At 46.4% G+C, this 16,443-nt stretch overlaps 1 protein-coding gene across 1 annotated transcript in view; it reads left to right on the top strand.

Annotated features, from left to right (window-relative positions):
* LOC124024617 (aryl hydrocarbon receptor nuclear translocator 2) overlaps positions 1-11,814 on the top strand; it is a 70,750-nt gene extending 58,936 nt beyond the window's left edge. The window contains exons 12-14 of the mRNA XM_046338511.1: positions 13-163; positions 9,338-9,480; positions 11,616-11,814. Of these exons, the coding sequence (XP_046194467.1) occupies positions 13-163; positions 9,338-9,480; positions 11,616-11,714 (393 nt within the window). The 3' untranslated portion in view covers positions 11,715-11,814. The remainder of the gene's footprint in view (positions 1-12; positions 164-9,337; positions 9,481-11,615) is intronic.
* Positions 11,815-16,443: the final 4,629 nt, after the last annotated feature.

The following is a 16,443-nucleotide window of genomic DNA, read 5'->3' on the forward strand; positions in this document are numbered from 1 at the left end:
CTCTCTATCCAGTCCACTAAGGCCCAGTCCAGTCCGTTTGGGATAGGCTCCGGCCACAGTTACCAAGGAGACCCATCTTCCTATAGCCCCCTGTCCTCCCCTGCCACCTCATCGCCCAGCGGCAATGCCTACTCTGGACTGGCCAACCGGAGCACGGCGTTCGGTAAGCACCAGCCAATCACAGCAAAGCATTCCATCAAAAAGATGTTTGTCTCATTCTCTTCCAGGATTTATCCAATCATGTTTGATCAGTGATAACATCAAAGTGTGTGTGTGTGTGTGTATACATACTCTGGAATGCTGGCTTTCTAGGCAGAGTTGCAAAGAAAAAGCCATATCTCAGACTGGCCAATAAAAATAAAAGATTAAGATGGTCAAAAGAACACAGACACGGAGGAACTCTGCCTAGAAGGCCAACGTCACGGAGTTGCCTCTTCACTGTTGACGTTGAGACTGGACAGAGGAACTCTGCCTAGAAGGCCAGCGTCACGGAGTTGCCTCTTCACTGTTGACGTTGAGACTGGACAGAGGAACTCTGCCTGGAAGGCCAGCGTCACGGAGTTGCCTCTTCACTGTTGACGTTGAGACTGGACAGAGGAACTCTGCCTGGAAGGCCAGCATCACGGAGTTGCCTCTTCACTGTTGACGTTGAGACTGGACAGAGGAACTCTGCCTAGAAGGCCAGCGTCACGGAGTTGCCTCTTCACTGTTGACGTTGAGACTGGACAGAGGAACTCTGCCTAGAAGGCCAGCGTCACGGAGTTGCCTCTTCACTGTTGACGTTGAGACTGGACAGAGGAACTCTGCCTAGAAGGCCAGCGTCACAGAGTTGCCTCTTCACTGTTGACGTTGAGACTGGACAGAGGAACTCTGCCTGGAAGGCCAGCGTCACTGAGTTGCCTCTTCACTGTTGACGTTGAGACTGGACAGAGGAACTCTGCCTAGAAGGCCAGCGTCACGGAGTGCAAATCAAATCAAATGTATTTATCTAGCCCTTCGTACATCAGCTTATATCTCAAAGTGCTGTACAGAAACACAGCCTAAAACCCCAAACAGCAAGCAATGCAGGTGTAGGAGCCTCTTCACTGTTGACGTTGAGACTGGGGTTTTGTGGGTACTATTTAATGAAGCTGCCAGTTGAGGACTTGTGAGGCGTTTGTTTCTCAAACTAGACACACTAATGTACTTGTCCTCTTGCTATGTTGTGTACCGGGGCCTCCCACTCCTCTTTCTATTCTGGTTAGAGACAGTTTTCGCTGTTATGTGAAGGGATTAGTACACAGCGTTGTACGAGATCTTCAGTTCCTTGGCAATTTCTCACATGGAATAGCCGTCATTTCACAGAACAGGAATAGACTGACACGTTTCAGAAGAAAGTTCTTTGTTTCTGGCCATTTTGAGCCTGTAATTGAAAAAAGTTACTTAACCAAACCTGGGTCCTAACCTACAAACCTGGGTCCTAACCTACAAACCTGGGTCCTAACCTACAAACCTGGGCCCTAACCTACAAACCTGGGTCCTAACCTACAAACCTGGGTCCTAACCTACAAACCTGGGCCCTAACCTACAAACCTGGGTCCTAACCTACAAACCTCGGTCCTAACCTACAAACCTGGGTCCTAACCTACAAACCTGGGTCCTAACCTACAAACCTGGGCCCTAAGCTACAAACCTGGGTCATAACCTACAAACCTGGGTCCTAACCTACAGGTTTTGGTGCAGTCTTTGTTCCTGCCAAGCACTTGCACACCTGACTCTTCTCTGAGGAGTTGAATTCAAAGCCTGGGACAGCCTGTATCTTTCATGATTGGCCGCTTGGGTTCATGTTGAGGCTTTCACAGTGTTCTCTTGAAAAAGACAGAAAATAGTAGGAATTGGAAATGTCTGTTCTTGTCCTCATAGCCTGTGTGTGTGTGTGTGTGTGTGTGTGTGTGTGTGTGTGTGTGTGTGTGTGTGTGTGTGTGTGTGTGTGTGTGTGTGTGTGTGTGTGTGTGTGTGTGTGTGTGTGTGTGTGTGTGTGTGTGTGTGTGTGTGTGTGTGTGTGTGTGTGTGTGTGTGTGTGTGTGTTTCTCTCCTCTTAACACTTCACTGGCTGAATCTGCTTTACGTATATTAAACACACACACACACACCACGTTTAACACACACACACACCGCGTTTAACACACACAGCACATTTAACACACACAACACAGCACGTTTAACACACACACACACAGCACGTTTAACACACACACACACCACGTTTAACACACACACACACAGCACGTTTAACACACACACACACACACCACGTTTAACACACACACACACCGCGTTTAACACACACACCACGTTTAACGCACACACACCACGTTTAACACACACACACACACACCCACCACGTTTAACACATCCACCACGTTTAACACACACACACAGCATGTTTAACACACACACCAAGTTTAACACACACACACACCACGTTTAACACACACACACCAACCACGTTTAACACACACACACACCAAGTTTAACACACACACATCCACCACGTTTAACACACACACACACACACACACAGCATGTTTAACACACCCACACCACGTTTAACACACACACACACAGCATGTTTAACACACACACACACAGAATGTTTAACACACACACAGCACGTTTAACACACACACACCACGTTTAACACACACACACAGCATGTTTAACACACACACACAGCATGTTTAACACACCCACCACGTTTAACACACACACACACACACACACCACGTTTAACACACACACACCACGTTTAACACACACACACACAGCACGTTTAACACACACACACACCACGTTTAACACACACACACAGCACGTTTAACACACACACACACCGCGTTTAACACACACACCACGTTTAACACACACACACAGCACGTTTAACACACACACACACACAGCACGTTTAACACACACACAGCATGTTTAACACACACACACACACCACGTTTAACACACACACACAGCACGTTTAACACACACACACACCCAACAGGTTTAACACACACACACACCCACCACGTTTAACACACACACACACACACACAGCATGTTTAACACACACACACCACGTTTAACACACACACACACAGCACGTTTAACACACACACACCACGTTTAACACACACACACACCACGTTTAACACACACACACACCCAACACGTTTAACACACACACACACCCACCACGTTTAACACACACACACACACAGCATGTTTAACACACACACACCACGTTTAACACACACACACACACACACACACACACAGCACGTTTAACACACACACACCACGTTTAACACACACACACACCACGTTTAACACACACACACAGCATGTTTAACACACACACAGCATGTTTAACACACACACAGCACGTTTAACACACACACACAGCATGTTTAACACACACACAGCATGTTTAACACACACACAGCATGTTTAACACACACACAGCACGTTTAACACACACACACAGCACGTTTAACACACACTCACCACGTTTAACACACACACACAGCATGTTTAACACACACACAGCATGTTTAACACACACACACAGCACGTTTAACACACCCACCACGTTTAACACACACACACACACAGCATGTTTAACACACACACAGCACATTTAACACACACACAGCATGTTTAACACACACACACAGCATGTTTAACACACACACACACACCGCGTTTAACACACACAGCACGTTTAACACACACACAGCACGTTTAACACACACACACACACAGCACGTTTAACACACACAGCACGTTTAACACACACACAGCATGTTTAACACACACAGCATGTTTAACACACACACACACACCGCGTTTAACACACACACACACACCGCGTTTAACACACACACACACACCACGTTTAACACACACACACAGCGTTTAACACACACACACACCACGTTTAACACACACACACACACACCACGTTTAACACACACACACACACCGCGTTTAACACACACACACAGCCATTACCCCTTTCATCCCATGACTTCAGATCGGGTGAGAGGATCCCAGGCCAAATCAGGTTACCCAAACATATTTGTGCACACACACACACACACACACACACACACACACACACACACACACACACACACACACACACACACACACACACACACACACACACACACACACACACACACACAGGAATGTGAAAACATTGTGAACATATCCTTTAGGGTGATTTTAGAAGTGAAGTGTTGACAGAACAGTGTACGTCCTTGTCTTTTGGGATATGTTATGTAAAGTGAGGTCATGTTTTAGCAATGTACCATCTCCACATACCTAAACCTCTCCATGTGGGCTGTGCACTGACTATCTCCGTTGGACTAGTCATTCATAGGGTAGAGGTTAAAGGTCAAAGTTAAACGTACTATGTGCTGGGGTTGCCTTGCAGTCCAACCAAGAGGAATGCAGTCCACAGCAGATATTCAGCAGCTACAGGGGGAAAGCAGAGTGTTTTTGATGACAGATGTTGCTGTCGTTACATATGAGACATTAAAAATGGAGTAGAACAGACGGCAGCACTTTCATAAATCTCTCCCCCTCAGTCGTCCAGAATCTGTCCAGGCTATACTTTACTGTTGGGGCAGAACATCTAGCTTGTGCATTTAAATAGTGGATTAGAATGTATTAGTAGTAGTGGCACATCTCAGGGCATCATAGATCTGTGTCTCTCTCTCCTCTGTCCTCTCTGTCTCTCTATCCTCTCTGTCTCTCTATCCTCTCTGTCTCTCTATCCTCTCTGTCTCTCTATCCTCTCTGTCTCTCTATCCTCTCTGTCTCTCTATCCTCTCTGTCTCTCCTCCCTATTTCTTTGTCCTCTCTTTCTCTCTCCTCCCTCTTTCTCTCTCCTCCCTCTTTCTCTCTCCTCCCTCTTTCTCTCTCCTCCCTCTTTCTCTCTCCTCCCTCTTTCTCTCTCTCCTGTCTTTTTCTCAATCTCTCTCAGCTGGGGGAAATGGGTGTCTGGTCTATCCATGACCATCTGATGAGCTTTAATGGACAATCATTACACTAATGGACTAGTCCTCTATCCTTCTAACACACATACTCTCCCTTTGTCCTTCTGTCTCTTTCTGTCTCTCTCCTCCGGGCTAGTCTTGGTGCAGAGACAGAGGTGAGGAGAGATATTAAGAAATAGAAGTGAATTACAGCCGATCTGTTTCTCAGCACTTCTCATTTCCTCTGTCATTGTGTGTTTTGTCATTTCCCTTTATTGTTGCGTTTGTTTACTTTGTCAGTCATTTACCGATTTGTTTCCCTTCTATAAACAAACAATCATCCCTCCGCTCATCTGACTAATCGTTCCTCTCCTCCTTTTTTCTGCCCGCGTTCCTCCCTCCCTCATTATTTACGGCAATAAGCTGTCAAGGTTCCGTGTGCTAAGGAGTGTGTTTATGGTCATCTCTCTCAGCAGCAGGATATGAGTTATGCTAGGGGATATATTGTAGAGCTTATCAATCCACTGTTTAATATGGAGAGACCCCCCACTCATATACACACACACACACACACACACACACACACACACACACACACACACACAGAGAGAACTCATAGCTCGGAAATCATCCCCCTACAGGGTGTCATGCAGTGTGTTAGTGCACCAGACAGTATTTGTCTCCCTGTGTATCTGTCTGGCTCAGTATGTGTCTGTCTGTAGAGAGGAGAGAGGAAATGAAGTGGAACGACTGCTGCTGTGTTTCTCACTTGTGAGAGTGTGTGAGGTCATCACAGTGGGACACAGCCGCTCCTCAATGCTCTGTGTGTAAGGTCATCACAGTGGGACACAGTGGCTCCTCAATGGTCTGTGTGTGAGGTCATCACAGTGGGACACAGCCGCTCCTCAATGCTCTGTGTGTGAGGTCATCACAGTGGGACACAGCCGCTCCTCAATGCTCTGTGTGTGAGGTCATCACAGTGGGACACAGCCAGGCCACTCCACTCCTCAATGCTCTGTGTGTGAGGTCATCACAGTGGGACACAGCCAGGCCACTCCTCAATGGTCTGTGTGTGAGGTCATCACAGTGGGACACAGCCAGGCCACTCCTCAATGCTCTGTGTGTGAGGTCATCACAGTGGGACACAGCCGCTCCTCAATGGTCTGTGTGTGAGGTCATCACAGTGGGACACAGCCGCTCCTCAATGCTCTGTGTGTGAGGTCATCACAGTGGGACACAGCCAGGCCACTCCACTCCTCAATGCTCTGTGTGTGAGGTCATCACAGTGGGACACAGCCAGGCCACTCCTCAATGGTCTGTGTGTGAGGTCATCACAGTGGGACACAGTCGGCTCCTCGATGCTCTGTGTAAGGTCATCACAGTGGGACACAGTCGCTCCTCAATGATCTGTGTGTGAGGTCATCACAGTGGGACACAGCCAGGCCACTCCTCAATGCTCTGTGTGTGAGGTCATCACAGTGGGACACAGCCGCTCCTCAATGCTCTGTGTGTGAGGTCATCACAGTGGGACACAGCCAGGCCACTCCTCAATGCTCTGTGTGTGAGGTCATCACAGTGGGACACAGTCGCTCCTCGATGCTCTGTGTGTAAGGTCATCACAGTGGGACACAGTCGCTCCTCAATGATCTGTGTGTGAGGTCATCACAGTGGGACACAGCCAGGCCACTCCTCAATGCTCTGTGTGTGTGCATGCATCCATAGATGTGTGTGTGTGTGAGCACGTGCGAGTAGCAGTCCGTGTGCGTGTGTGTTCGCATACACGCGCACGGACTGGAGGACCATGTAACTTAGATATCTCCCTGTTTTTAATATTCCATCTTGGAGGAACATGTAACTGAGATATCTCCCTGTCTTTAATATTCCATCTTGGAGGAACATGTAACTGAGATATCTCCCTGTCTTTAATATTCCATCTTAGAGGAACATGTAACTTAGATATCTCCTGTCTTTAATATTCCATCTTGGAGGAACATGTAACTTACATGCCCCCAATACATCATACCACATAACTCAGTTTATTACCCAGGCCTACAAGCAAAGAGGCACTTTATTTGAAGGCAGGCCTTGAAATGCATCCACAGGTACACCTCCAATTGACTGAAATTATGTCAATTAACCTATCAGAAGCTTCTAAAGCCATGACATCCTTTTCTGGAATTTTCCAAGCTTTGTAAAGGCACAGTCAGCTTAGTGTATGTAAACTTCTGACCCACTGGAATTGTGATACAGTGAATTATAAGTGAAATAATCTGTCTGTAAACATTGTTGGAAAAATGACTTGTGTCATACACAAAGTAGATCAACTGTACGTACTAGGGTCCCAATAGGGAGGCCCAGCTAGGTCTGTGTCTCTGTGCAGTGGTTAGACTGGTGTTATATCACTTCATGGTCTGTGTCTCTGTGCAGTGGTTAGACTGGTGTTATATCACTTCATGGTCTGTGTCTCTGTGCAGTGGTTAGTGTTATACCACTTCATGGTCTGTGTCTCTGTGCAGTGGTTAGACTGGTGTTATATCACTTCATGGTCTGTGTCTCTGTGCAGTGGTTAGACTGGTGTTATATCACTTCATGGTCTGTGTCTCTGTGCAGTGGTTAGACTGGTGTTATATCACTTCATGGTCTGTGTCTCTGTGCAGTGGTTAGACTGGTGTTATATCACTTCATGGTCTGTGTCTCTGTGCAGTGGTTAGACTGGTGTTATACCACTTCATGGTCTGTGTCTCTGTGCAGTGGTTAGACTGGTGTTATATCACTTCATGGTCTGTGTCTCTGTGCAGTGGTTAGACTGGTGTTATATCACTTCATGGTCTGTGTCTCTGTGCAGTGGTTAGACTGGTGTTATATCACTTCATGGTCTGTGTCTCTGTGCAGTGGTTAGACTGGTGTTATATCACTTCATGGTCTGTGTCTCTGTGCAGTGGTTAGACTTCATGGTGTTTCTACAGTCACGGTATTGTTGGTTAGGAACACCTCGGTGAAATATCAGACACCTTGGGTACACTCAGCAGATCAATACATTTATAAGTAGGATGTCTTCCTCGTTAGTGGTACAGGAACACAAACACACCCCAAACACTGATTTGTATTTGATAAATGACATGTCTCTCTAGGAAGCCAACAGCGCGTGGCTCTTCCCTCTGATCCTCTCAGATAAGGATTTATTAACTAGTCAGGTCAAGACTTCAAAGCTGTTTATGATGTCAGCAAGATAAAACATTGGTTTTACAGCCTTACTAGCTACTGCATCACTTTCCCCTGTTGTGGTATGTAGGCGTTTTATTTATGGGGTAGGTGTGTGTGTGTGTGTGTGTGTGTGTGTGTGTGTGTGTGTGTGTGTGTGTGTGTGTGTGTGTGTGTGTGTGTGTGTGTGTGTGTGTGTGTGTGTGTGTGTGTGTGTGTGTGTGTGTGTGTGTGTGTGTGTGTGTGTGTGTGTGTGTGTGTGTGTGTGTGTAAAGTACATGTCTATATACATGAATGCAGACCTGCATGTTGGTGCTGGCATCCAGCTCTCCAGAAACATTCCTAACAGCATCTCTAACCTCCCCTGGGGGAGAGGACTACTTTTGATCAGGGCTGTCTATATATAGCACTATATAGGGGACAGGGGGCCATTTGGCATGTAGACATGTATTAGTGTTGGGCCTGTAGAGAACAGAGAACATTGATGACTGTATTCTATCTGAACACCAAAGGTGGTGAAGGGTCACCTCACACTTACACAATGTGTTGCTGACTGCTCACTGTGTTTCTCCTCCTCCCTCCTCCTCCTCCTCCCCCTCTCCTCCCCTTCTCCCCTTCTCTCCTCACCCCCTCCTCCCTCTCCCCTCTCCTCCTGCCTCTCTACTTTCTCCTCCTCCCCTCTCCTCCCCTTCTCTCCTCCCCTCCCCCTCCTCCCTCTCCTCCTACCTCTCTTCTTTCTCCTCCTCCCTCTCCCTCCTCCCCCTCTTCCCTCCTCCCTCTCCTCCCCCTTCCACCTCCTCCTCCTTCTCTTATTTCTCCTCCTCCCCTCCTCCCTCTCCTTCTACCTTTCTTATTTCTCCTCCCTCCCCTACCTCCCCCTCCTCCTACTTCTCTTCTTTCTCCTCCTCCCCTCCTCCCTCTCCTTCTACCTTTCTTCTTTCTCCTCCTCCTACCTCTCTTCTTTCTCCTCCTCCCCTCCTCCCTCTCCCTCTACCTTTCTTCTTTCTCCTCCTCCTACCTCTCTTCTTTCTCCTCCTCCCCTCCTCCCTCCCCCCCTCCTCCTACCTCTCTTCTTTCTCCCTCCTCCTCCCTCTCTCTCCTCCCTCTCTCTCTCTCTCTAGATGTGTCAGGAGAGGGCAGTCAGAGTGGGGGTCAGTTTCAGGGTCGGCCCAGTGAGGTCTGGTCCCAATGGCAGAACCAGCACCATGGCCAACAGGGAGGAGAGCCACACTCTCACAACCCCTCCCAGACAGAGGTGTTCCAGGTAACACACTAACCCCTCCCAGACAGAGGTGTTCCAGGTTATACAGAGACACGCCCTAACCCTCCCAGACAGAGGTGTTCCAGGTTATACAGAGACACGCCCTAACCCCTCCCAGACAGAGGTGTTCCAGGTTATACAGAGACACGCCCTAACCCCTCCCAGACAGAGGTGTTCCAGGTAACAGAGACACACCGAACCCCCTCCCAGACAGAGGTGTTCCAGGTTATACAGAGACACGCCCTAACCCTCCCAGACAGAGGTGTTCCAGGTAACACACACCCTAACCCCTCCCAGACAGAGGTGTTCCAGGTAACACACACCCTAACCTCTCCCAGACAGAGGTGTTCCAGGTAACACACACCCTAACCCTCCCAGACAGAGGTGTTCCAGGTAACACACACCCTAACCCCTCCCAGACAGAGGTGTTCCAGGTAAAAGAGACACACCCTAACCCCTCCCAGACAGAGGTGTTCCAGGTAACACACACCCTAACCCCTCCCAGACAGAGGTGTTCCAGGTAACACACACCCTAACCTCTCCCAGACAGAGGTGTTCCAGGTAACACACACCCTAATCCCTCCCAGACAGAGGTGTTCCAGGTAACACACGCCCTAACCTCCCAGACAGAGGTGTTCCAGGTAACACACACCCTAACCTCTCCCAGACAGAGGTGTTCCAGGTAACACACACCTAATCCCTCCCAGACAGAGGTGTTCCAGGTAACACACGCCCCTAACCCCTCCCAGACAGAGGTGTTCCAGGTAACACACACCCTAATCCCTCCCAGACAGAGGTGTTCCAGGTAACACACGCCCTAACCCCTCCCAGACAGGTGTTCCAGGTAAAGAGACACACCCTAACCCCTCCCAGACAGAGATGTTCCAGGTTATACAGAGACACCCCTAACCCCTCCCAGACAGAGGTGTTCCAGGTAACACACACCTAACCCCCTCCCAGACAGAGGTGTTCCAGGTAACACACACGCTAACCCCTCCCAGACAGAGGTGTTCCAGGTAACACACACCCTAACCCCTCCCAGACAGAGGTGTTCCAGGTAAAAGAGACACACCCTAACCCCTCCCAGACAGAGGTGTTCCAGGTTATACAGAGACACGCCCTAACCCTCCCAGACAGAGGTGTTCCAGGTAACACACCCTAACCCTCCCAGACAGAGGTGTTCCAGGTAACACACACCCTAACCTCTCCCAGACAGAGGTGTTCCAGGTAACACACCCTAATCCCTCCCAGACAGAGGTGTTCCAGGTAACACACGCCCTAACCCTCCCAGACAGAGGTGTTCCAGGTAACACACACCCTAACCCCTCCCAGACAGAGGTGTTCCAGGTAACACACACCCTAACCCCTCCCAGACAGAGGTGTTCCAGGTAAAGAGACACACCCTAACCCCTCCCAGACAGAGGTGTTCCAGGTAACACACACCCTAACCTCTCCCAGACAGAGGTGTTCCAGGTAACACACACCCTAATCACTCCCAGACAGGTGTTCCAGGTAACACACACCCTAATCCCTCCCAGACAGAGGTGTTCCAGGTAACAGAGACACACCCTAATCCCTCCCCAGACAGGTGTTCCAGGTAACAGAGACACACCTAACCCTTCCCCAGACAGAGGTGTTCCAGGTAACAGACACACCCTAACCCCTTCCCAGACAGAGGTGTTCCAGGTAACACACACCCTAACCCCCTCCCAGACAGCGGTGTTCTAGGTAACACACACCCTAATCCCTCCCAGACAGAGGTGTTCCAGGTAACACACACCCTAACCCCTCCCAGACAGAGGTGTTCCAGGTAACACACACCCTAATCCCTCCCAGGCAGCGGTGTTCCAGGTAACAGAGACACACCCTAATCCCTCCCAGACAGCAGTGTTCCAGGTAACACAGAGAGACACTAACTCTTCCAGGTATCATGCACACCAATCCCAAGCTCCAATATCCTACAGTAATGTGTATGAGAGGCAGGAAAGAGGTCTGGACACACTGGGCTTCAATGGCTTATTTCCTCCTTCCCTGGCCTGAGCCCAGTGTACACAGTGCTGTCTGATATGGCTCCACATGAAAGTCTGTGTCCCTGATCCTGACCTTTCCTCTCTCCCTCCCCGTCTGTCTCTCTGTAGGACATGTTGCCGATGGCAGGAGACCCAACACAAGGAACAGCCAACTACAACATTGAAGACTTTGCTGATCTGGGCATGTTCCCTCCCTTCTCTGAGTAGAACCCTTTAACGTTCTATCAATGGAACACTGCTCTGTTCTTCCACTAGAACCCTCTGATAGAGGAAAAGGAATCGAACACAATGTGCTGGTTCCTTCATGGCTCCCAACCTCACACACACACACACACACACACACACTTTATCACACAGTGAATGTCCAGATGCACCCTCTCATAAAACACACACACTTTATCACACAGTGAATGTCCAGATGCACCCTCTCATAAACACACACACACTCTGACACATACCTGTTTCCTTTACGAGAAGAGAGTTGGTTCTATAGAAGACTGGTACATTGCTAGTGGTGTACTGACCTTTTCCTTTGTAATAATGTCTTCTTCATTCACTTAAATGATGCCTGTTCTTTTAACAAAGGCTTGTGAATTTAAAGGTGCAATCTGTAACTTTCATTTCCCCTAGTGGCATCTTGAGGTACTACAAAATATGCCAAGAAGCAGTAAAAAAAAATACAAAGCCTAGAAAATTCACCAGTGCAGACCATTGCAGAGGCAGGCAGCACTTTGGGGGGGGAACAAAAATGACAGATTGCACCTTTTAAGCTGCCAATATCCACTTTGCACTCCACTCTGCCAAAATGCTCCAGGCTAAGAGACACTCACCACGCTGATCAGTTGGTACCATCGATACATATTATCATACAGTATGTCACTGCTGCTCCTCCCTCAGTATTACATTAAGCTTTATGCTGTAAATTATACCTATATGTAGTGATGTTCATAACACCTAGATAAAACCTACGGAAGTCTAGAAGGATTCTGTGTAGAAAAAAATACAAATAAAGATTCCACTCACCGGCAAAAAGTCGCTAAGCTACAATGCTTAAGTGCACTTCATCGAAGCTAACCGCTAAAACTTACCAGCTTGCTAAAAAGGGAAAAGCGCCATACCGCCAAAGCAACGCAGTACAGTATATATACTAGTTTAGTGTATCTTTGTGGCTCTCGCTGCTCTACTTTATAACTTTATTATATTATTCTCTTTCCTGATTATTAACAGAGACTGAATTCTACTTTATAGCGAGGGAACTTTTACATGATAGATTGTGTACCGTGTCTCTGGTTAATGACTGATGGGACAGATTCTACAACTGGAATCCTTTTGCTAAAAAAAAATCTAAAAATGTATGTTTTTGTAAATAATGTGATTTTTATGTTGACTCGTTACTTTTACACAGTATACGTTGTTTTTTGTGTAGGTTTATGTAGGTGTCATCAATGTGTGCAATGTGAGTACATATTTAACTATCGGTATTTAGTTTAGTCTTAATTGTACATTGAGTTTAAGGAACCTGTATAAAAGTGTGTAAATGTTACCCATTATTTTTGTTTAACACATTTTTGTGCTTGTGAAAATAAATGTTTATTGGTTACGTGGCTTCTAATCAAAGAAGTGTTTCCGGGCAGATTTTTTGTGTTGTGGAATATAGTGTAGAAATAATAAACACAAAACCATAAAGTGCAAGAAGAACATTGGAGAACACGGAGGAAACAAGGTTTTATTTCTAATTGTTCCAGACAAGTAATAGTGTGCCATTGTTTGAGACACATCCTTGTCCGGTGTTTTTGTAATGGAGACGATCTCCAATCTAGTCTAAAGATTAGATTTACCAAGGGATATGTTAGGTCTGTCTCTACTGTAGGTTTCTGTTTCTTCTCAAAATATATAGTCATGAGAAGATGTGTGTGTTTATCACTCATTCATTGGAGTCCTCGAGCCCTGTCCTAGTGCCAGTAGCATCAGAGTGCCCTTCCTTTCTGGGAGGAATCAGGGTGGACGTGAGGGAGGTGCTGAGTTGGGCTCTCTCCCATAGTTCACAGTCTAAAGGTGTGTGCTTGAGTACTTACTTGTGTGTGGTGATTTCGCAGGCATGTCCCACTCTTTCCACCCTATCACTTCACACAAGACAAGATGGGTGTGTGTCTGTTTTCCTTTAGGTGGATCTGGTGGACTAACCGGGACATGAGTCTGCAGAAAGAACATCAAAATGTCTGTTTCAATGGTAAAATGGCTACCTCTTCCTTTCTCTTTCCTTCACGAACACACTGAGATGACTAGATATGGTAAAATGGCTACCTCTTCCTTTCTCTTTCCTTCACGAACACACTGAGATGACTAGATATGGTAAAATGGCTACCTCTTCCTTTCTCTTTCCTTCACGAACACACTGAGATGACTAGATATGGTAAAATGGCTACCTCTTCCTTTCTCTTTCCTTCACGAACACACTGAGATGACTAGATATGGTAAAATGGCTACCTCTTCCTTTCTCTTTCCTTCACGAACACACTGAGATGACTAGATATGGTAAAATGGCTACCTCTTCCTTTCTCTTTCCTTCACGAACACACTGAGATGACTAGATATGGTAAAATGGCTACCTCTTCCTTTCTCTTTCCTTCACGAACACACTGAGATGACTAGATATGGTAAAATGGCTACCTCTTCCTTTCTCTTTCCTTCACGAACACACTGAGATGACTAGATATGGTAAAATGGCTACCTCTTCCTTTCTCTTTCCTTCACGAACACACTGAGATGACTAGATATGGTAAAATGGCTACCTCTTCCTTTCTCTTTCCTTCACGAACACACTGAGATGACTAGATATGGTAAAATGGTACAAATTTTAAAAAACACTGCTGAACTTGAAAAAGGAAGTGACACGGTAAGAAAAGCTTTGTAAAAGTGTTAGATACAGCCACTCTCTTGACCTTGTCACACTTCTGTTAGGCCTACTAGGTGACCTGAGCCGAGCTGTACTACTAGTCTGGTTATGCACCCAGACTTATACAGTCGTGATAAAGTACACCCTTTGGAAAGTGGTCTTTTTAGTTTTGGGCACATGAACATTTGAGCTAAATTCCAACCACATTCATTGATAAATGGAACCCAATGGAACAAAAAACACAAAAAAAAGTACTTTGAAAATGTTATGCAATTAACAGCAGGTAGCCTAGTGGTTAGAGCGTTGGGCTAGTAACCATAAGGTAGATCAAATCCCCAAGCTGACATGGTAAAGATATGTCGTTCTGTCCCTGAACAAGGCAGTTAACCCACTGTAACTAGGCCATCATTGTAAATAATAATTTGTTAAATATAAAAATTAAAAACAATTCAAATGTATGTTGTATGACCAAAAATGCAGTTTCCTTATGCAGAAAAAATGTGTACACCCCTACCTTTATCATGGCTCAAATGTGGATCTGGTGCACCAATACAGGTGCAAATGATTAGGAAATCATTAGAGAGTACCTTGGAAGTGTACAGCCTTCCATAAAGATTAGAAACTTGGTTTGGTCTAAACCATATGGGTGTATGGTAACACATCAGCCAAGATCAAAAGGCCTCAGAGACCCTCAGAAGAAAGATTACTGATGACCATGGGTCTGGGAGGAATAACAAATCCATTTCCAAGCAAAGTACATCGTTCCACTGTCCGACAGATCATCTACAAATGGAGACAATTCCAGACCACAATCTACCTAGGACGTCCCACCAAATTCAGCCCAAGAGCTGATCGAAAGTTGCTCAGAAGTCTCTAAGAACCCCAGGGTAACATCAGGGGATCTACAGGCCTCTAGACACAATCAATGTGAAAGTGCATGAGTCAACTGTCAGAAAGAGACTGCACAAACTTGCCCTACATGGGAGGTCAGGAAGGAATAAGTCCGCTCTCAAAAACGAATATCAAGACCAGAGTGACGTTTGCCAGACAACACCTGGGTAAAGACCAAAACTACTGGAACAATGTGCTCTGGACAGAGGGCATCTTTGGCAAAAACAAAACACTGCCTTTGAACAGAAGAACCTCATACCAACCGTAAAGCATGGAGGCGGTAGAATTATGGTTTATGGCTGCTTTGCTGACTGAGGGCCTGGCCAACTTGCCATCATTTAGTCAACTATAAATTCCAAATCTTACCTGAGAATTCTTGAGGAGAATGTGAGGCCATCTGTCAAGAAGCTGAAGCTGAACCGAACAAGGATCTTGCAACAGGACAATGATCCAAAACACAAAAGCAAAGCTACAACAGAATGGCTCAACAAGAAGAAATGGAGGGTTATGGAATGGCAGGGTCAAAGCCCAGATCTGAATCCTGTCGAAATGCTGTGGGGGGACTTGAAGCGGGACGTGCATGTATGAAATCCCTTGAACATAACACTGTTGAAGCAGCACTGTAAAGAAGAGTGGGGGGGGATCCTCCCAGTCGATATAAGAGACTGATAGACAGTTACAAGAAACAGCTACATTAGGTTATTTCAGCCAACACCAGCTATTGAAGCTTACTTTTTTTAACGTATTTTAGATTTTGTTTTATGAATAAATGATTGCAAAGTATAATCTTTCAGTTTCATTTGTTAAATTAGGTTATCTTTATCTGTCAATAGTGTTGAAGTGAAGATTACATATCCATCTGTCCAAATAAAAAAACTTTCCAGGGGGTGTACTTATTTTCCCCTACTGTATTTAGAGTTTGTCTGCTTTAAGAACGCATGCAATGCTATGGTTCTGCGTCCACCATAGTTGCCGAATCTTTGCTTGAAAGAATGGTCTGAGAGGAAAATATTGGAGATGGCACACTGAAAAGGGTTTCACTGTGAGCGGGGTTTATGGGAGGATTCAATAACACTTCACAGGAGATGGATGTGTTTTCAGGTGGCTCTCGTGTATTTAACCTGGTTCTCCTGACACCAGTGTAACTAT

The sequence above is a fragment of the Oncorhynchus gorbuscha genome, unplaced genomic scaffold (genome assembly GCF_021184085.1).
Source record: "Oncorhynchus gorbuscha isolate QuinsamMale2020 ecotype Even-year unplaced genomic scaffold, OgorEven_v1.0 Un_scaffold_1957, whole genome shotgun sequence".
NCBI classification, from domain to species: Eukaryota; Metazoa; Chordata; class Actinopteri; order Salmoniformes; family Salmonidae; genus Oncorhynchus; species Oncorhynchus gorbuscha.